This window comes from Arvicanthis niloticus, chromosome 1, assembly GCF_011762505.2.
Source record: "Arvicanthis niloticus isolate mArvNil1 chromosome 1, mArvNil1.pat.X, whole genome shotgun sequence".
In the NCBI taxonomy this organism is placed as follows: Eukaryota; Metazoa; Chordata; class Mammalia; order Rodentia; family Muridae; genus Arvicanthis; species Arvicanthis niloticus.
Genome location: NC_047658.1, coordinates 128,561,225 through 128,583,528, shown reverse-complemented (window position 1 = coordinate 128,583,528; position 22,304 = coordinate 128,561,225). Strand labels below are relative to the sequence as shown.

Below are 22,304 nucleotides of genomic sequence, written 5' to 3'. Positions count from 1 at the left end.
CAATGTAACAACCGAAACATTAACTTTATGGAACAAAATAATAGGGCTCACGTCAGACTGTGACCTCAGTCAAAATTAATGTCACTCTATTATTTTTTTCTTTTACAAAAAATTATTTGTATTTAATTTTAAAATTTAATTTATTATTATTATTATTATTATTATTATTATTATTATTATTATTATTTTACTTATTCACTTTACATCTCACTTACTGCACTCCTCCTGGTCACTCCCTCCTACAAGGCTTGCCTCATTTCCCCAGCCTCCTCTGAGTGGGTTTGTATCCCCACCACCCTGGCACTTCAAGTCTCTGTGAGGCTAGTTGCTTTCTCACCCTCTGAGGCCAGATAAGGCATCCCAGATAGAACAACATATCCCATGATAGGCGATAGCTTTTAGGATAGCTCTGAATCCAGCTGTTCAGGACCCACATGAAGGGCAAGCTGCACATTTGTTACATATGAGCAGGGAGGCCTAGGTCCAGTCCATGCATGGTCTTTGGTTGGTGGTTTAGAATCTGAGAGCCTCAAGGGCCCAGGTTAGTTGACACTGTTGGTCTTCCTGTGGAGTTCCTATCCCCTTCGGATCCCGCAATCCTTCCTCCTATTCTTCCACAAGGGTGCCCAAGCTCCAACCACTGTTTGGCTGTGGGTGTCTGTACCTGTTTGAGTCATCTGCTGAGCAGAGTCTTTTAAAGTCCATTTTTTTTCCTTCGTGTTGCTCTTCAGAACATCTGCTAAGTGGTTTTGTTGTTGGATTTTAGGGTCTGGCACAGTACTCAGTCCTCTTTTATGGCTATTACGACAATAAACGCACGATCGGATGGCTGAATTTCCGGCTACCTCTTTCCTACTTCCTGGTGGGGATTATGTGCATTGGATACAGCTTTCTGGTTGTCCTCAAAGCGTAAGTTTTTAATCTAATTCATGGAATCAATCAGAATCATTTTGAGAACTGGATAAAAATTTGATATTATTGCGTGTCTAACGAATGCTAAGAATATAAGAAATGAATCAGCACCAATGTTAAACTATTATGCCCCTCAGAGCAAAAATCTTTGACACAAACACAGTCTCTTGGAGCACTCCACAGGGTCAGAAGGTGGCAGCATGTAAGGCTGGAAATACTGTCAGTGGATCAGTGGTAGAGTACTTGCATATCATGTGAAAGGCCCTAGGCCTGAATAAAAAGCCATTACCTAGGACTATGCTTTGCATTAATAGATCTGTGACAACTAAAATAATACTCTGGAAAATAAACTTAAATTATTTAAAATTCAGATTATTTAAATTTAAAGTGTTGAATAAGATAAGCACAAGAGATGTGAAATGTTTTTAGTGCTAATACGGAGAAAATAAATGTAATTTTCATAATATAATTTACTTAATGAGTATTAACATTTCATCATATTATTTACATAAAATTATCATTGTGATATTCTATGTCTTTTGGGTGTAGTTACTAGATCTTTGATGTCTGTTGTGCTGTCTGTCTATGGATCATTTATGTGGTGCTTTGGTAAATTCTTGCTCCTCAAGAGCGCACATTAGTAAAGATGTTCCAGGAGGTATGGCCAGTTTTTTAAGTTTGTGCAAAGATACAATTTAAGATGGTGGCTAGATACTAACTCCACTTTCCCTTCTCAAAATTGTTCATATTTGAACCAGGCCAGTCTGATTTTGGACCTCCTCTTGTCATGGAGCTTTAATGACTTGTTATAGGATTAAGTGATTGAAAATCCTGGCTCAATCAGGATATCCATGGCTTCCACTCCCATTGCCAACATTGGAGATATTTGGTAGAAGAGTAGACGATATCTGAATGTTTGTATCATGTCATGATACATGTTGTCATGTTATCATGTTGAAATCTTTTGTCATGTTTTCTATTGCCACCTCCTACTCGACTCGAATCCTTTGTACTATTGGAATAATAGTGGATTTATGGGATCCATCATTAGAATAAACAGGGACTTGTCTTAGTTAGGGTTTTCATTGCTGAGAAGAGACACTATGACCAAGGCAACCCTTATAGGAGGCAACGTTTAACTGGGACTGGCTTACAGGTTCAGAAGTTCAGTTTATCACCATGGCAATAAGCATAGCAACGTCTAGGAACGAACACCTGTCACTGGAGAAGGAGCCAAGAGTCCAACATCTTGATCTGAAAGCAGTTAGGAGAAGATTAACTTCCAGGAAGCTAGGAAGAAGGTCTCAAAACCCACCCTCCCAAAGTGACACATTTCCTCCTAATAGTGCCACTCCCTGGGGCCAGGATTATTTAAAAATCGAGGAGCATATATAATAACATTGTGACCTTACCTGTACTTCCTCACCATCACCCACAACGTGGGAGGGAAATCTACTTTAAATGACCTAAGTTAGAAAGTAAAATAAGAAGAAATCATTTTGAACATTCAAAGTAGAATTCTTTCTTAGTCTAGGACTCTTCTGTTTAGGTCTGAAAGACATGGGAATTCCTGGCAAAGGAGTGGTTGGCTGCTGTAATTTTATGTCATTTCCTCCCTTCTCTTCCTTCTTTACAGATCTGAAATCCCAGTCATAAATGCAATACATATGTTTTGAAGGCACACTAACACAGGTGAACGTTGTAATGCTCACAGTGGCTGGAAAACCATCAGTTTCTCTGTAGCGTTTGAAGCTAATAATCTCAAACTAGAAGTGATTTGCTTCTTAAATCTCAATGTTCTTACCCAAAGAAATTCTATAAGCTAAAATGTCTGGATTTAACTGGCATAGCTCACATCTGTCAAACTGCTGGAGAGAGCTGAATAATTCATTGAAGCCATGCCGGATGAGGAGCGTGTTAATGCCACCCTAGCCTGGGAGGCTTTCCCAAGGCTTCCTTACAGCAAGGCTCCCTGATAGTGCCTATATCCACTTCTGTTTAGGAGCCTGGTAGAAATAGTTCTCATAGAATAGACTAAAACATCCTTCTGTACCTTATATTGTCATATGTAAGCTGTAAATGGTGTTAAAGTTTTATCTACATATAGTATCTTGTATGTGTCCTAAACCAACATATATCATAAACTGGCATTAATATAAACACAGGTATTTTTTAAAGTGGAAAAGTTGTCAATAGCCATATTTCTGAATCTCTAACAAAACCATAATTTGTATTTCAAATATTGGTATTTGCCTAGCATGTGCTTACTATATGTCATTGAGACATTTAGCTGTTCTTCTAAATTTTTTTGTTTTTATTATTTATTTATTTATTTATTTATTTGAGACAGGGTCTCATGTATCCCAGGCTGGCCTCAAGTTCTTTCAGAGTAATAGGATTACAAGCATGTACCACCATGCCTGGTTTATGCATGCTGTGCTGAGGATTCAAGGCAAAGCCTCGTGCAGGCTAGGCAAGCATTCTACTGAGCTCCATCTCCAGAGAAAACCTTTACCTCCTAAACATTACAAAATAACTCTAATACCATTTTACAGACTATTAAATAAAAGAGGACTGAAGACCATCTGCCCTTAGGATTTATTTGAAACCAATTTTTTTTTTTTTTTTGTAGTTGAAAAGTTTTTTGCTCCTCACTATTTGCCACCTGTGCTCTTTGTCTTCCCTTGGAACAATGTGTTCCTCCAGGGCGTTTTGTGAAGTGAGCTGAGGACATACCAGTTATTCTCACAGAGTCATTGGAAAATTTAAGGTTCAGTGGCTTTATGACTAGGCCAAACTCATGTGGCCAGAATGGAGTTTTGAACTCTACTCTCTAACTAAGTGATTCTCCACTTGTGGGTCATGACCCCTTGGGGGTGTAACAACCCTTCCATAGGGGGTCCCCTACGACCATTAGAAAACAGAGATTTACACTATGATTCATTAACAGTAGCAAAATTACAGTTATGAAGTAACTGGGTTCTGAGTTAGCACAGCGTGAGGAACTGTGTTAGAGGGTCGCAGCATTAGGAAGGTTGAGAACCACTGATCAACCTCCATTCTTATTTTCCTAATCTCTAAGGAGGATTCATCCATCTCATGCTGACAAAGATGTGTCTCTAGTGTGTTCTGGGCAGCCTCATATAGTTTTACAATCTATATTAAAAATTATTCTTGATGAGTGGGGCTAGCACACACCTTTAATCCCAGCACTTGGGAGGCAGAGGCAGGCAGATGTCTGTGAATTTAAGGCCAGCCTGATCTACAGAGACAGCCAAGACTACACAGTAAAACCCCATCTTACCCTTCTCCATAATAAAAATTTAAGTAAATAAATAACATTCTTTGTCCATTTTAAGACCCTTTAGAATTAAAATGCCTTGCTATGGCTCTTGTACTAAGTTTTCCTTAAAATATCAGCTTATCAAACCTAAGTATATTACAAGACATTTTCATAATGTTTCCATCACAGATGTTAATGTTCACTGTTTCTAATGATGACATCAGACCCTAAGGCTGCCTTTAAAGGCTCTGTGAGCACAGGAGAAAGGCTCATGTTCCTTGCCTATGGGAACATGACCTCCTGACACATCCAACATAGCATATGACTGACTTCTCCTCCTCTCCAAACTACAGTTGGCTTTCTTTCAAAGGTGCTTGGAACAGAAGGGCAGTGACATATGAGAGACCTAAAGTCACCATGTTCCATTTCCTGTCACTGCTTAATGAGCTGGGGAAAGATTATGAGTTTCAAAATGCAAAATTCTCCTCTCACAGACACGATCCAGGAGGAATGGCAAGTATTTACAAAGTGAAGCTGCCATCATCAACCCTTTTATAATGTCAAGGGCAGACCGGAAAGCAATCCCATAGGAAGCCTGTATACAACAAACTATTCGAGACATGTGTTTAGGGGCAAAGCTTTTCCCAGTGCCAAGTTGACTTCTATTTATTAAAAAAACAATGTATAATAGCTTTACAAGGACCAATCTAGGGAGCTATCCAGTGCCTGGGAACTTAATGATGAATAATAGGATAAAGTCTGTTGTCATGGTGCTTAGCAAGGGAAGTGGACTGTAAGCAAAGGCAGAGCCAGTGATGCTGGCCTCGGTCCTATGACTTTTTTTCTTTTTTTGCTTTTGTTTGTTTTTACAATCCAGTCTTTGTCTCAGTTTCTTTTGAAGAGTACAGTTCAGGCAGCTTTGTATATCACCCTTAAAATAATCCCATCTTCTCTCTTTAGGGGATTTATTCTATCAGCTTCCTGTCAAAGTCTGTAGGTATTTAAGCCATCAGTTTGTAGTAGTTTTTGATCACCACAGAATGAGAAAATTAAGTAACATGAAACCCACAAAATTTAGAAATCAGTGTTCCCATTGTCTACTTATATGAATAAACCTGTTTAGCGATGCTTTCCAGACATTGCATTTCTAATTTACCTGAGACTGCTGTTTTCTCATTCTTCATCTGCCTTTCCTTCTCCTTTCTGACTGCTGAATTAAACTCCTGCTTTTACAGGATGACCAAAAATATTGGTGACGATGGTGGTGGCGATGACAACACTTTCAACTTCAGCTGGAAGGTGTTCTGCAGCTGGGACTATCTGATTGGTAACCCTGAAACAGCTGACAACAAATTTAATTCTATCACGATGAACTTTAAGGTAAAGGCACAGACCCCAGAAGCCCAGAAGCTTATTTTGCTTTCCAAGACTAACATGGGGAGGCATTCAATATCAGTCATCAAATATCTTGACAGTTATGAGATGGATGCTCTTGTCATTGCTGCATACCACATACGAGGTGGACGCAACTCTGATTGTGACAAAAATAGCCTGTGACCCATAACAGCTGTATTTTTGTCTCTGGGACTTTTCCTCTCCAAATTTAGTAATAATGCTGTTTGGTTAAAGTAGTTCATGGGCTGTTAGAATCAAATAATTCAGATACTATGACAGCACTCACCAGCTATTTACAGAAACATGTAGGCTCAGTGTGTAAATTGATTCCAAAGCCTTAGAAAATAGCTTTCAAAATAATACTGGGAGAGTGGGATATGGAAGCACAGACCTGGAAACCCAGTGTTTGGGTGATGGAGGTGGGAGGATCAGGAATTCAAGTACAGCCTCAGCTACAAAGTGAGTTTGAAGCCAGTGTAGGCTATATTAAATTGTTTCTTAAAATTCAAGCCTTATATTCCTCCTGCTCCCCAAACAAGGACTGGGAGAGTACCATTTAGAATGAAGATTCTCTTAGTGTTATGATATGTTCTCTTTCTCTCATTCGCTCTCTGTTATTATTTTTATGTTGGGTTGTTTGAGAAAGGTCTTGTGTAGCCCAGGCTAGCCTTAAGCTTGCTATTTAGCAGATGCTGGACCCAAACTTATGATCCTCCTGCCCTACCAGTTCACTGTCTTTTTCCATCTCCGTTCACCCACTTTATGGATTTTCAGATTTTAGTTTATGGTTTTTTTTGTGTCTTGTTTTTTATTTTCTCAATTAATGATCCTTCTCACAGCTGTGTTTCCCTTCCATTCTGCTGTCCCTGGCTGCAGGAAGCCATCATAGAAGAGCGAGCAGCCCAGGTGGAGGAGAATATCCACCTCATCAGATTCCTGAGGTTTCTTGCTAACTTCTTCGTGTTCCTAACACTTGGTGCAAGTGGATACCTCATCTTTTGGGCTGTGAAGCGATCCCAGGAATTTGCCCAGCAAGATCCTGACACCCTTGGGTGGTGGGAAAAAAATGAAGTTCGTCTCTGCATGCTTTTGACGTGCTTAGAAACTGAGGCTTGCTGTTTTGTGGGGTGTGCTTCTGTAGCTGAGTGTGAGAAAAGGGTGCTCTTTGCCTACTGCTCCCCATTCTGCTCCCTGGCTAACCATCACATCGAACATTTTCCACTATAGTACTATCTTTTCTGTTGTGCTGTTGGGCTTTCAATATCAGAGGAGATGGGAAGTTAGAATGGAAAGAGCGAAGAGAATATTTTACAGAGAGAAGGATAGATCATAGGAGACTGTGTGGCAGGCGGAGTGAGGAACACCAGAGTGACAGCCTGGAAGGTTGATTTCAAATTTAATGTTCTCCCTATAACCCAGCATTGCTTTCTCCGACGACGTTATTTCTATAAGTGAAATGCCAGGTCTTGATTCCTTTGTCCATTGTTCCCATACCTGTCTCATAAAAAGCATCACACCGTGTGCCTAATTTTTTGTGGTTCCAGGCTTGTCATATGAGTTCTAATGACATATCTAGTCTCTTCCTTACCAAAGCCTTTGACTCTCAGCTATTCAAATGAAGAAGGCTAGTTCTTGGCCAGATTTGCCCTCAGAGAATCTAATTAGTGTGTAGGAGAGAGGTGATTAGGGTACTTATTTAGAATTAGAAACTTAATCATCCTGGGTTGCTGCTAGGGCCTGGTCACTTTTATAAAATGTTTCTGTGTACCACATGACATTAATTTCAACTTGGACATTTTCAAAGCCTGTTCAGATTTATGCCATGAGATACTGAGGTTTTCCAGATGGAATTTTGCAAAGCTATATAGATGGAAGAATTTTGAGATGACTCTTCATAAATGTACGGTTTCTTAGAAACATCCTGGCTGGCAAGTGATAGTTGAAAAATACAAAAAGCCTTTCCATCAAAACAGTAGAGAAGCTTAAGTAGCAACAGCAGAAATGAACCACACATTTAGGGATAACAGTGTCACAGTTGTTCCGTGCAAACCTGTAAAGTGGCAGTTATTAAGTAGAGGGATTTCCTTTAAGGATAAAAAAACAGCTTAAAGCATTTACCAAGTTTGTTTTCAAAATACTCTCATAATGTTAATAGCGATTATAAATGAAATCTTCAGTCTGCTCTGGCCCATGGCACAACGGTCATATTTCAGTATAAATGACTCACACTAAATGATGAATGGTTGCTTGTCATTCACTTCCCATCACTCAGGAGGCTGAGATAGAGGCTTAATGAGTTTGAAGCCACCTGGTTACAGTGAATTCTAGGCCAGCCTATCTCAATATAAAGAAAAGAATCAGTCTTTGTAAGAACTGGTTTAATATCTATTTTAGAGGAATTCCGAGATCTAGGTACAAATGAAGATAATAATGGGGACTCAAACACAACTCCATACTGCTACAGAAACAAATGTTAAATTGTCTTTGTGTATAGTTATACAGAATCTGTTAAATATTTAGGCTCAGTTGAGAATATGTCACGATGAGTTTATTTTACATTATGCTGAGTTGTATATCCTCTTGATCATCCTAATAGGGTATTCTCTCTCTCTTTTTTTTTTTTTTTTTTTTTTTTGGTTTTTCGAGACAGGGTTTCTCTGTGTAGCCCTGGCTGTCCTGGAACTCACTCTGTAGACCAGGCTGGCCTTGAACTCAGAAATCCGCCTGCCTCTGTCTCCCAAGTGCTGAGATTAAAGGCGTGTGCCACCACTGCCCGGCTCTAATAGGGTATTCTCAATAAAAACTTGGAAAAATAGCAACTATATTCTAAATATATTCTGGTAGTTTTCATCACTCAAAATAAGGAGTGTCAGGGAGAAATAAGAAAATGTTTAGTGTTGACATTTTGAGCCAGGCATATATAGAACAGGTTGCAAGAGTTACTTCCAGTCTTTTCTTTCTCTTTACCTCAATGCCAAACCGATCATTTCCAAAGTGCGATGCATCAGCTTATCAGAATTGGTAGCCATGTAGAACAGTGTGTTCTCTGGGCAGAGGGATAAAACTTGCACACTAACTAGACCAAGGAACCATTATTATGGGCACACACAGAAACTCAGATACATAGCCTGTAAATATGAGTTGGAGATTGTCTTTGTTGTTTAATTGAGACAAAATACTAAAATGCATAGCATAATCTTTAGTTATATAAAATATTAAAGGGACCTCTCTGAAAATCTTTCTAACTGTGTCTCCTTGTAGATGAACATGGTTATGTCCCTCCTGGGGATGTTCTGTCCCACACTGTTTGACTTATTTGCTGAACTGGAAGATTACCATCCTCTCATTGCTCTGAAGTGGCTCCTGGGGCGTATTTTTGCTCTTCTTCTAGGCAACTTGTATGTTTTCATTCTTGCCTTGATGGATGAGATTAACAACAAGGTGAGTCTAGGGTCTTGATTGTCCTTGCCATTCAGCGTGCCAATTTCCCAGTCTGCAGATTACCAGAATTGCCTCTGAAACGGTGCTATGTTATTTTTCCTTTCCACATTTTTTTTTTTTTTTGATTTCTAGATTGAAGAGGAGAAGCTCGTGAAGGCCAATATCACCCTGTGGGAAGCCAACATGATTAAGGCTTACAATGAATCTCTCTCTGGGAACACCACAGGACCACCCTTTTTTGTTCATCCTGCTGATGTACCTCGAGGTCCCTGCTGGGAAACAATGGTGGGGCAGGTAACATTATAAAGACAAGTATACATCCTTGTCCTTAGTGGGCCAGTGGGTTGAATATTTCTTCTAAAACTCTAAGGCCTTTGGATTTTTATTTATTAATAAAAACAGGGGGCTGTTTATTGAATATTTAGCATTTTCTGACTCTGAATTTCAAATGTATTAGCTCAGGGAGACTGATAAACATTTTCTCTTTTTGCAGCCTTTTATAGCTGTGTATAAAAAGATAGCTTACAATCGTGTGAAGAGAACCATGCCTCCTATTATATTCTAACAAAGCACCCAAATTTAGATACAGACTCAAATGGCATTCATGTAGAGCTCTATTTAGTGTTATTTGTTTTTTACAGAAAAAAAAAAGTGCTCTTTGAGTATAATACTCTGGTGGTTTTATGATATCAATTTTTACCTAATAATTTGCCCTTAAGCCTTAAAGGAAATGCTATTTTAAGTTATTTGTTTTTAATAATGGTTATGTAAGTGACCCTAGTCTAAGACTAGTGATATCTTACCGGATAAAAGAAATAAGATCTCATTGCTTACTGTCCAAAAAGGAAATTAAAAACTGAACAAAAACAACCAGAGATGCTGTTTCAGCTCTCCCACTTCTGCACAGATTCTCTTTGTGTTTTGTGAAGCTTGTAATTTTATCTCATTGGAGAAAGCACTCTTAATGTGCATTCAACCTCAGTTCATCAAATACAGTAAAGTTTAAGTATATTTTAGTGTTCCTAGAAGAGAGTAGTTCAGTTGTGTCAGTCATGCAGTCTTTGTGAATTATTTGAACAGATTTTTTAGTAATATATTTTCTGTAGAATAACAAAATCAATATATCAGCACAAGTCTTACTGAAGTAATGCAGTGTAAGCAAATGAGAACTCAAAAGACTTCAGCACTTTCTGTCTGATATCCATGAGACTACAGTTAAGCCAATTGTGATTTCAGTTAATGAAGGGAAAATTAAATAACATATCTCTGACACTAGAATTATGTGATCAAATGTAGAATAGAGAACATATTGTCTGAAAAAATATTGTGTTTTATTTTACTTTCTAAGTATTTGGGGATCACATAAGCTCTTTTCTTAGTGCTGGCTGCTAGATTTTTAAGACTTTTGCATGTCATCCATGCTTCTAGAAACATGCATGGAGAAAAAACCCTAAAAGCTGTCTGCGTTTAAAAGAGAGATACTTGTGGGCTACGATGTCGTGGATAGAACGTGGGCCTTCTAAGTTGTTCACATGCTGACTCTTGGAAACTGTGAGCCTGTTGCCTTACTTGGCCAAATGGACATGACAGATTTATGAGCTTACCAGAATGAGAGGCCCGGAACTATGTTGAGTGAGGCTAGTAAAATCACAAGGGATCTCTCTAAAAGAGGGGCACACAGTCAAAAGCAGAGAACTGAGATCTGACAAGGGAAGCAGAGGTTGGAGTGACGTATGCTAGTGCTGGAGGAAAGAGCAATGGCGGCAGGAGTTTGCACAAGCTCCAGGTGCTAGAAAAGTTAGAGAAACAGATTCTCCCCATGTGCGGGCTTTGATTGTAGACGCCGGACTTCCAGAACTGTGAGGAAATAGTTGTATTAGTAATGCACAAGCGTCGTGGCAACTTGTTCTATCAGAAACAAACAGGCACTTGTGGGTACATATTGCTTCTTGTGAAGTAGGTTCTGAGGAGCTGTTTAATCAGCTAACCTAACCTCTCAATCTGCAGCCCAGCATTCAGTACTGAAACACTTAGAATCAACACTTTCCCTTCCATCATTTTTTTTTTTCTTTGTATTCCTCTGCTCTGAGGTCAAAACGCCCTTCCGCTTACAGTCATTTGTCATGGGGTGTTGCTTTGCATGGGAATTAACATTAAAGTTATTTAAAACTACATATTAAGTTTTCAATAATCTTTTGCCTTCATTTTACTTACATTATTTTCTTATTATTTTTTCTTGAGATGGGGTCTTACAGACCTCAGGCTAGATTTGAATTTACTGTGTAGCTGAGGCTAACCTTGAACTTCAGGTCTTCCTGACTCTGTCTCCTGAGTGCTAGGGTCACTGGTTCCACCCCAGCCGGTGTACACAGTGCTGGGGGTTAAGCCCGGCGTTTTGTACATGCTAGCTGATCATTCTGTCAACTGAACTAAATTCCTATCCTTGTGCAGCAGTCCTTTGGTAAAACTATAACTTTAGACATTCAGTGTCTTCTGTCTTTAAGGCATAAATTATTGGAGAGAAACAGAAAAGGTACAGCAGGAATGAACTATGGTGGGGACAATTTATAACTGTCAGTTTTTATTATTATCTAATGTCATATGTTTCTGTGAGGTAATAGTGACCCTCTTGTCCACCTTACAATGCATATACTTTGTACTTAAATTCAAACCCACACCACAGAAGGGACTTGATTTTTTTTTTTAGAATTTTTATTTTTATTCAAATATACATATTCTATACACTCATGTACAAATATATGTTTATATACATGAGGTAATTTGTTAAAAATACATTCATCCTACATATCATGTTCTGTAGATTTTTAATAACTTATTTTCAAAACATTTTTCCAAAATCAGTGTTGTGGTTTGAATGTGGAGTGTCCTTCATCGGCTCATGTGTTTGAAAACTTGATTGTGAGCTGGGGGTGCTGTTTTGAAAGGCGGTAGAATATATTTAGAAGTTAGAACCATGTTGGAGAAAGCGGGTGACTGTGGGGAGTTCTGGTGAGACATTAGCCTGAACCCCACTGCTGTTCAGTCTTTATTTCCTTACTATGTTGGTACTATGATCAGCTACCCCACATTTATGTGACAATGCTTCCCTCATAAATGGACCATATCCTCTTCAACTATAAGCCAAGGGAAACCCTACTCTCTTACATAGCTTCTTGTCCTCAATTTGACCAACAAGAAGGAAGGTATCTAATACAAGTACTTTTTAAAGAACGTCACTGAAGTTTAATCTGTTTGCCATACACTTTACATGTTAAAAACACACAATTCAATGCCAGGCACAAATCTAAAATTTCTACATGGCTAGTATATTTCTACCTGCTTTTAGACTTTAGATTCATAAAGATTCTCAGACAAAAGAAGATGGCAGTATACTGATTCAAGGATGGAGACAGTTTGAGAGTAACAAAATATGAGGAAGTTATTTTTTCTTTACTAGATATGCCTTCTTAATTTTTTTTTTTTTTACCATTTACTGTAGTCTTCAAGCCAGTGACAGAAATATGAAAGTTTTGATACCAATATTAAGGTCATCTGAAGACAGAAATGTGTGCACTAATAAAGATTGTATTATTCCAGGAATTTGTACGTCTTACTGTTTCTGATGTTCTGACCACTTATGTCACTATCCTCATTGGTGACTTCCTCAGAGCATGCTTCGTGAGGTTCTGCAATTACTGCTGGTGCTGGGACTTAGAATATGGATATGTAAGTACGATCCTCACTTTTCCTGTATTAGATTCTTTTCCCTCTGTGATTCATTGTTGATACACATTCTGCAAGTGGCAGGATGCCTTCAAGTTAAATGAGTGAGGTCACCTTATGAGATGCCATCATTACAGTTATAACTCAGAAGAGTCCAGATTTGAGCATCCTACTTTCCAATGCTGAAATAAAATTAGCTCAGACTCTTTAAAGTAATGGATCTCGAAGTGTCAGTTAAAATGTTAAAATGGATATCTTGGCCCCACTGGCAGTTCCCTTCCCATGAAGCCAATTTGTGTTGATACAAGATCTACAAGATCGCTATAAACTGTATACTCTGTATCTTCATGTGAATTTTGCTGTGGAACTGAGTAATTACCACGCACCACTTGCTATGTGGCACAAGAGGGGCTGAAAGGAGTCAGTGAATATGGTGTTTGCTTTATGAGGCTCACAGGCTAATAAGAGCCTGACAGAGACAACAGCAGGAGACTTTGGAGATTTCAAGGAAGACCCAGTTTGCTGACAGGGCTTTACTAAATGGAGCCCAGAGGCAACCTAGCTTTCTGAAACAATAGCACAGGGTTCTCTGCACCTTTCTGGTACTGACTTTATCACCAGCCTTTTTTCTAAGATCAGGTTAAAGTCTCCTTCAAACTTAAGGAAAGTGGCAGAGCATACATGGTTCTGTGGTCTAACATGCCCACAGACCTTCATTGCTTCAGTGCAAATACAACTGATTTCAGTTAATCCTTAGAAAGAGGAATTGAAGAACTGATGATGACCCGTGCTTAAGTCCCCAGTGGCTTTGTGAGCATCATGCATGTACCCCAGATACTGTTTTAGGGTTCTTGGTACCTGAAAGTTTGTTTCTTTTCTTTCTGCCTCAGTTTAATTCTGTTCTAATTTTCACCAATGTGGACATTTAAAAAAAATTTCCAGCACAAGATGGTCTTCTCATTTGCACTTACTATTTCTCCTTCAAAGGGATGCTGCTATCCTACACTTGAACTTGGCCCGTCTCTTCTTGTCATTAAGCATTCCTTTAGTATATCACCTCCACAGAGTTCTTCTCTAGCCACCAGTCTAACATAACCAAGTAAATGCTATTGCAACTTACAGTTTTGTTTCATGTATAAGGTACACAACTACTCGATATTTCTTTTTAAACTGCTATTACCGGTCTCCTCTTACAGTGAAGCATTCATGAAACATGACCACCACCACTACATCAAAACAACAAAGTAAACAAATGTTTGTTATTTGAACCAGGCTTGTCACATAGTAAGTGTTCTGTGCTGTCTGTGTAATTGAACTTGTACCTCCACACCATTTAGGGCAGCTGGAAGAACTGTCTCTCTGTAGGCAGTTGACCTGGTTGTGTTTTCTAAGCCAGCAATGACAGTGTCCCTACCAGTGAAGGGGTATTCGCTATCTGACTTTGAGACACTGCCTTTTATTAGATCATCTCTGTCACCCTCACTTAAGGTGCCCCTTTGGATAAGGCAAAAGCAGTTAGGTAATGTTCTTTGGTACATGGCCATGAGGTAATGCAGCAGATCCCGGATGCCCTATACAGCTGCCCTATTGCTTGCTATGAGGTATTCTTCTGGCTTGGATTCATTGCTATTTTCCTTGCCTGACTCAGCTCTTCCAAGGCACACATAAAAATTGCCAACTCTTTCTTAGATCATGGCTTCTCTTTTGTTTTCCCTTGATGCTTTCTTCTTAAGTGGTAGAAAAGTTGACTGTGAATATGAAGTCAATATAACATGACCTGGATGCATAAAAGCTGTAATTAAATGACTAAAATTTATTATTTATGGTGTGCTGACAGAGCTCTTGGGTTAGTACAAAGCACAGGAACCAAGTTTCTGTTTTTAAGTCATAAAGAATTTTCTCTCATATTACCTTTGGAAGGTTCTTTGAAGGGAAAGCACAGAATCAAAACAAGTTATAAAATGTTAATGTTGGATGACATATCTTTTTTGTGGATCATATCATCCTGCCAACTGGCTGACTAATTTCCTTGGAAGCCTGCTGGGGCTGGCTACTTTGCACAAATCCATGCAAGGTGCTGAGGAGCCTAGAGATGAGGAAGCTGGAGCCCACAGAGAGGATGCAACTTGGACCTGAAGTCTTGATTTTAATTTGTCTGTCCAGTGTTTAGATTTTTTAAAAAATGATCTAATACTTTCAAAACTGGGAACTTCTACATAATACACCTTCATTGTATTGGAACATCTGGCCATATTAGACTTGTATTTCCGAATGAGAAAAATAGGCGTAAGTGCAGAACTACCACCTTCTACTGTTAGGATATTCACTCTTTATTTTACAACTCCACTACTCTTATTTTGCAAACTCTTAAGAATCACGAAGGGTATACAACATAAATGGAAAGGACAGAGTAATTGTTCTGGGTCTTTGGAGTGTGTATGTGTGTGTGTGTGTGTGTGTGTGTATGTGTGTATGTGTGTGTATACAGAAAATGAGAGAGAGAGAGAGAGAGAGAGAGAGAGAGAGAGAGAGAGAGAGAGAAGCTTCCATCAATACAAAGACCTTGTGGAGGAGGAGGCATCTGAGCTGACCTCGAAGGTTGAGTAGGATTTTAAGAGATGAAGAAGACATTTCCAAGAAGAGATAAATGAGACAGGGTCATCAAGGTAAATGTAAAATAAAAATAACAGTTTGATGTGGTGGCACCTGCCTTTAATCCCAGCACTCAGGAAACAAAAGCAAGCATGTCTTCATGAGGTTGAGGCCACTCTGATTTACATAATGAGGATCTGTCTCAAAAAATAAAATAAAGAAACAAAAATAAAAATTAACAAAGGAGGAGTGGATGCGGGGGACAGGAGGTTTGGGGGGAAACAACTGGGGGGAGAGAAGAGAAAGGAAACCATGATTGTGATATAAAATAAAAAATAAATAAATAAAAACCATAGAAAATCCCAGTGAGGTCATGTAAGTTATCTGAAGTAAATAATCTTATTTATAGGAGCATAAATATTATGTATTTATATATTCCATTATATATTAAATGTGTATATCTGTTTATGTATATATACATGTGTGTTCATACAGGGATATATAATCTATGTGCTTCTTTTTAGGTGCCTCACTGGCTGTGTTACCACATCTTTATATTATCAACTGCTAGACTATACCATGGGATTTCTTTGAGAGCTAAAGACTGAGCCTAAGGCCTTGATCCTGCTAACTTGTGCTCTACCACCAAGTGATGACCCTAGTCCTCTATAACATAAATTTATTTATTTTTATTATCATAGATTAATTATATAAAAACTTTGGTTTTCTATGATATTTAAACATAGCATATTACAACAAGCTTCTAATATATCTTTATCATATAAAATAAGCCAAGTTTTAATATCACATCCATTTTAGGGCCCCCTATATTCCACACATGATAGAAAATATTCAGTTCCTATTGTTATGATTCTATCTTATTTTCATGATGGTGATTTTCACTTTCATTAATTTTTCCACCAATGACATAATTCTGTTTTGTTAAAATGTGATATGGTTTTCAATGGTTTTGAGATACTCTATAGATGGATTTAGAATACTTTACGGTAGTTTATTTGTTGTCATTTGCACTATATTTTTGTCAAAATAACCATTTTGATATTTAATTATATTAATATAAACATCATCATAGACACATCATTATGGTGTCCACAAATGTGTTCCTTATGATGAATTTACCTAAGTTGATTTACTTGGTCAGATAAAAGGTACTTTTTCTCTCCTAAAATTCTCTTTTGTTTTTGCTGTTGTTCAACAATTCAATGAAAATATCTTTACCTAGCATTTAATTTACATTGATAATAAACTTGGTAATTATAAACAAACTGAGTCAAGAGGTCTGAAGAGATGTAGGATTGAATGATGGCATATGTGAACAAATTCACAATCAGCTTTATATTTATATTTTTAAAAAAATCTTTTCTGTGTTGATAACAATTGAAATGATGAGATTTTTTTTGAGATCTGATGGAGAGGCTCAAGATTTTCCATAAACATGTATAATAGTCAGACCATCTGAGTGGAATTCTATCATTTGGCCTTTATACCAGTCTATTTTATACAGAATTTACTGTAGATAAGAAGTGTTACAAATAATTTACATTTATTTCTTCATTCAAAGTAAACAAGCTGTCAATGCTGTGAAGAAACTATTATTTCTACTCCATAACAAACTCCAAATAAAGGCTTCAAGACAGTTAAATCAATGACTTATAGCCAAATGTAATTACAACTAGAATCACTGTCTATTTTACTTCAAACTGTTAACCAGATTTTCACCATGTTGAACTTTTTCTGTAACCCATGATATTTAAAGGCTCTGCCAAAGAATGAAGGCAACCTATGGCTTTTAAAACTTCAAGTGCTGCCTGGATTAGACACATTCAGTAGAATGAACCAAACACAAATGGGTGAAGGATATAACGTAGAAGATGCTCCCTAGGTAGATATGAGGAAGTCTGAAATTGCAATCAGGAAGACAGCATGATACAGAGACAGTAAGAAAGCATGGATGTTCCTTGTTGGAGCAAGAATGAGTAAGGAGAACCTACAGAACTGACTTTATTTGATGTTGCACGCTAGTATGTCGATAGAGTCAATCTGAAGGGAGCATGATCCTGCTTCTCAGCTAGGTTGAAGGACAGCCTCAAGGGTTGAATCATTCTGGGAGTTGAAGTGCAAGCTTATCCTAGATTCATGCTACTCAAATTTAATCATATATCAGAATTCACACAGGGCCTAGGAGAATTTAGTAGTTCTAGTCAGTAGCTCTGGGGCAGTGCCCAGATATTAACTTTTCTTACCACTCCTTGCTGACCTGCTGACCCCAGTCTAGAGACCACACACAAACACCGCTGCCCTGGATCCACAACTCAGACTGGCCTGCAGCAACAAGTGGAGTTGTTCAGCTGTGGGAATTGGAAATTGTGTGAAAATGGTCAGGAAGGTCATTGCAAAGGCAGAATACATTGACTCTGAGATCTTGAATTACATTTTGTAACATCTGTATGGTGGCATTCTGCTCTAGATAACTCAATTTACAGGGACACAATTGTTTTCCCCAGGGTTTTTGTCCAGTGAACCATATGTTTTCCCTGGGTAGATGCCTGATTTTAACCCACTGTCAAGTCCACAAAGTAAAACAATATGACAATATGGCTTCCATTCCCTTGGTTATTATCCTCTGACCAAATACAAATGAGTCCTGTTGCTTGCAGGGTAGGTGTGGTGAGTGACCATGGGTAAACTTTCGCCACTACTCTTAATACCTCTTCTCAGGTGTCAAAGAGACCTGCTGTTTTCCCCTTTTGTCATGCAATTACTTTTTAATGCATTTTCCCTACTTCAGAGGCAATTAAACAATTATATTACAAATTAATTGATATTTGATGATCTATTGGTTTGATACTTAACATAGAATACTTAATCGTTTTAATACTTAAAATATAATATAATCTCATGTTTTCAGAAAGCCCACCTCCAAAACAATGCACACTGAATCATACACATATCTGCATAACTGTTTTGTCTTCTCACAAATGTGTGTTTTTTAGAATGGGGTGTTATGTATCTACTCTGTGACATAATGGGTTCCATTTCTAAAGTGTTTATGGAGGAGCAATGTTTATTAAATAACTGGGCTTAGAATTCAGTAAATATGACATTTTAGGTTACAAAGAGATGCCAGAAATTTTCCAGTTAAGAAATTGGTGACCACTTTCTGAAAAGGGATGGGTGATATTTTAGACTTTACAAGTGCTCTATTCTCTGCTTCAGCCAGTAAATTCTGTTTTAATCTAAATCTGTGAGAGACAATGCATGAAGGAGGAGTTGCTGTTCTGTCCTAATTAAAAAAATTACTGACAAAAGCAGATGGCCATCTATATTGGGTTTATAGCGTATATGGTGCTCATCTTTGGACTATTTAATTTCATCAATTTATCTGTGAAGAAACTGGGTCCTCAAGAGATGAGTGACTGGCCCAGCTCATGAGTCAGAAACCTGACTCATGAGATAAAGCTTACTTCCCAAATGTAAATCAAGTTAAATGTCTGTATGTAAAGACTACAAGGCACAAATGACACCCTGAAGAGGACATCCTGGCATCTTTTCTGTTTCCCATCAGTTTAGATAATCAACACATTATTGCTTTACGTGCCTTTCTTGTGTTTGAGGAGTCTAAGGATTCCTAGGGTGTCCTTTGTGTTTTGTTGTAAAGATTTATTTATTTATTTTTTATCTTACATGAATGTGTGAGTATCTCCCTGTACGCATATGCACCAAATGTGTGTCAGTACCCTCAGAAATGAGGTTTGAAACTGAAATTCCAAGTAGCTGTGAACCTGGCCATGTAAGTGTTGGGAACTGAACTGAGTGAGACCTTTTGCCACCAGTGCTCTTGGTCAGTGACCAAGAGCTCCAGCTCCTCCTTTCTGCTTTTCTAGTCAACTAGTTAAATGTCACACATCTCATTCAAAGTGACTTGTGGGAGAGTAAAAGAGGAAGAACCTGAAGGGTTGGGTTTGTTGCATGTCCCACACTAGGCTAAATCCTGATACCAAGAGAGACCACAGTTGAAGGTTTGATTCTTAAAATGACAGAGAGAAGCTCTTCCAGGCCATTGATGATGCAGACCACCCAACTGAGCACTGTTCAAATGTGTACTGGGATCATACAGGCTCTGGGCAAAAATTAAGCTCCAAAGTAAAAAGCATAGAGAGCACGGGACGAAGCCCTCCAGTGGCCGAGAGATCGGCAGCTCATAGTGTCCAAATCAAGGACATTGTTGCTTTCTTCTTCCCTCCCTACTTCCTTCCTTCATCCCTCCCTCCCTTCTTCTCTCCCTCCTTTCTTTTTTATCTCTCTCTATATAGGATCTTACCTATCCAAAGTTAGCTCCTGATTTACTGTCTAGACCCAAGAATGATCTTGAACATTCCAGTCTTCTTGATTCACCCCCGACATACTCAGATTACAGGCATGCACCTCCATACACGCTTTATGTTGGGACTAGGGTATAAAGCTGAGCTTTTGTGCATGTCAGGTAAGTTAGATCTCTGATCTCACCGAGCTGTTGATGTGAAGAACACTTTCTGTTGTTGATTTTAGAATATAAGCTTTAGGCTGTTTTGTATCTTGAGACCATTTTGCTCCCCCCCCCCCCCGCCCCTGCCAAAATCTGCAGGCTAAATACTTTGCATGTATCAACTGTCTTGAATGAGTTAATTTTAAAATTACCCAGGTTTAATAAAAACACCCAGGGTTGTTTTTTTAAAATTATGTTTCATCTTAAATCTTATTCTGTAATGTTTTCTATTTATGCCCTAGATATATTTCAAGGTAGATTGTTTACATTTTTAAGTTATGAAGGAAAATAGTATTTGGGGTGGAAGGAGTGATATAAATGAGGCTGGAATTCATAAGACTTTTGGGAAGAGACCCAGAAAGGCAGAGCTTTGTTGGGCACTCAAATCAGACCTAGTCTATTTACATATGCCTCCACATTACTTCAGTTAGTTCTTTGGCAATTTCAGATGCATATATAATGCATACTGGTATTTTCTTCTACAGTGTTATTTCGAGTCTGCCTCTTAAGTTCTTAGGTATAAAAACAATGAGGTACTCTTGGGTCAAAATGGTATGTTTATGTGTATGTGGCCATGTGTATGGATGTGTACGGATGTATGTATGTGCATGTGTGGATGTATGTTTATATGTATGTATATATATATATATATATATATATGCATATATATGTTATATGTATGCATACTAATATGTGTGAATTTATGTGCACGTGTGTGTATGTGTATGTATGTGTGAGTTGAGGGATGGAGTTATTACTGGGACTGGAGAGAGTCAGATTTGGAGTGTTGCTAAGAGTCCACCATTCTCTATGTTTGTCTTGTGCAGTCTTCTTGGTCCTCTCCATTTGTATGTTCAATTTGCTAGTCTACCCTGAGCCTAGCTATCTCATACTAAGTAGGAATCAATTTTATTGGCCATGCTGATTAGCAGGAAGTCCATCAATTTAGAAGCTTTCTTATGAGGATGGCCAAGGTGTTACCAGAAAGACTTTGGAAGGGCTGCTCTGAGACAGGTGCCTACTGCAATATATTGGTGGCCTCTCTAACAAGAGTAGCTGGACAATATTGTTTATGATATGATAACTGGGCATTCAGTTTAGTGTTTTCTGCATTTTGTTATAGTTCTTTTATATTTACTTTATTGTAAAGATAATTCATATTTTTGTCAAAAATGTTAAATATACAAAGTTCTGTGTCATCCCCATTTGCTGATGACTTACTGGCCTTCTTAAAATATATGTCCCCATACAGAGTTTCTTCAAAAATAATACATGAAAATATCAACTAGACTAATATATATTATTTAACAGAAAAGCACATTTTTCACTGATATAATAGTCTTCACAGTTATCACAGATATCAGCAACAGTATATCATGGTACAAGTATATTGTACCATGATATTGTCCACTTAAATGGTTTCATCATTCCTCATTAAATTATCAGCATATCAGGTAGCATTGTTAAGATAAATTTCTACCAGTAGACTCACCAGGTCAAAAAAAGCAAGGGATCAAATGCAAATTGTTATGCTTGGCAGCAAGCACCTTTCACCATTTAGCTATTATACCAGCCCTATGACTGGCTTCTAACATGAGTCTTTGCATGTTGAAAAGGTTTACATGCTTCTCATTTTATGTATTTTTGTCATTATTCTACTACTATCATTAAGGGAAGCAGTGGGCGTAGGCATGTTGATGTGAAGCCACTTGTTTGGGTGCACATTCAGTTTGAGATGCTAATCCAGTGTGTGTGTGTTTTCTCTAGCCTTCATACACAGAATTCGACATCAGTGGCAACGTCCTTGCTCTGATCTTCAACCAAGGCATGATCTGGTATGTCAGCTGTTGGGCACTTAAGCATTTACAGAGAAGTCTCTAAGGACATTGTTGTAGAAGGAATTGCAGTTAGGTGTCAAAGAATACTCCCATTCTATGAATTCCAGTACTTTATTTTCTGAGGTACAGATAGATGTTGTGGATAGCTTAATTTCCCCCCACATTTGAAATCATCAGTCCACCAGCACAGTTCTCCTCCAGTAAAAATTAGTAGTCTAGGATCTTTATACCGGGGTGCTTTGAAGATTCTCTTCTTTCCTTCTGTCACACCAGTATCCAATGGGAAAACATCACTCATCAATAGGCAGTCCCATCATCTCCTATAAGGAATGAACTAAGTTGTACATTACTTTGGAAAAACTGATGACAATTTCCTGTCACTACTAAGCATATTAAAAGCATACTTGATAACTATTTTTTAAAAGAAATTTTACCAAATCAAACAGCTTATTGGAAGTTCAAGTTAAAAATAAGATCTTCATTTTGTAATGTGTTGAACACAGCCATTTGCACAAGGGACTTTCTATTTTGATATGAAAAGATTGTCATATCTTTTATTAAGTAGAAGCATTTT

The 22,304-nt window shown here is 38.1% G+C and overlaps 1 protein-coding gene across 4 annotated transcripts in view; it reads left to right on the top strand.

Moving 5' to 3' along the window:
- Positions 1 to 22,304, top strand: part of Tmc1 (transmembrane channel like 1) — a 159,085-nt gene that overhangs the window by 117,664 nt on the left and 19,117 nt on the right. For 2 of the 4 annotated variants that reach the window (XM_076928173.1, XM_076928171.1), the window contains 7 exons: positions 767 to 909; positions 5,431 to 5,575; positions 6,467 to 6,661; positions 8,852 to 9,031; positions 9,164 to 9,325; positions 12,629 to 12,757; positions 21,660 to 21,727. In XM_076928173.1, coding sequence (XP_076784288.1) covers positions 767 to 909; positions 5,431 to 5,575; positions 6,467 to 6,661; positions 8,852 to 9,031; positions 9,164 to 9,325; positions 12,629 to 12,757; positions 21,660 to 21,727 — 1,022 coding nt within the window. The remainder of the gene's footprint in view (positions 1 to 766; positions 910 to 5,430; positions 5,576 to 6,466; positions 6,662 to 8,851; positions 9,032 to 9,163; positions 9,326 to 12,628; positions 12,758 to 21,659; positions 21,728 to 22,304) is intronic. The other 2 variants (XM_076928178.1, XM_076928175.1) reach the window with 1 other exon arrangement.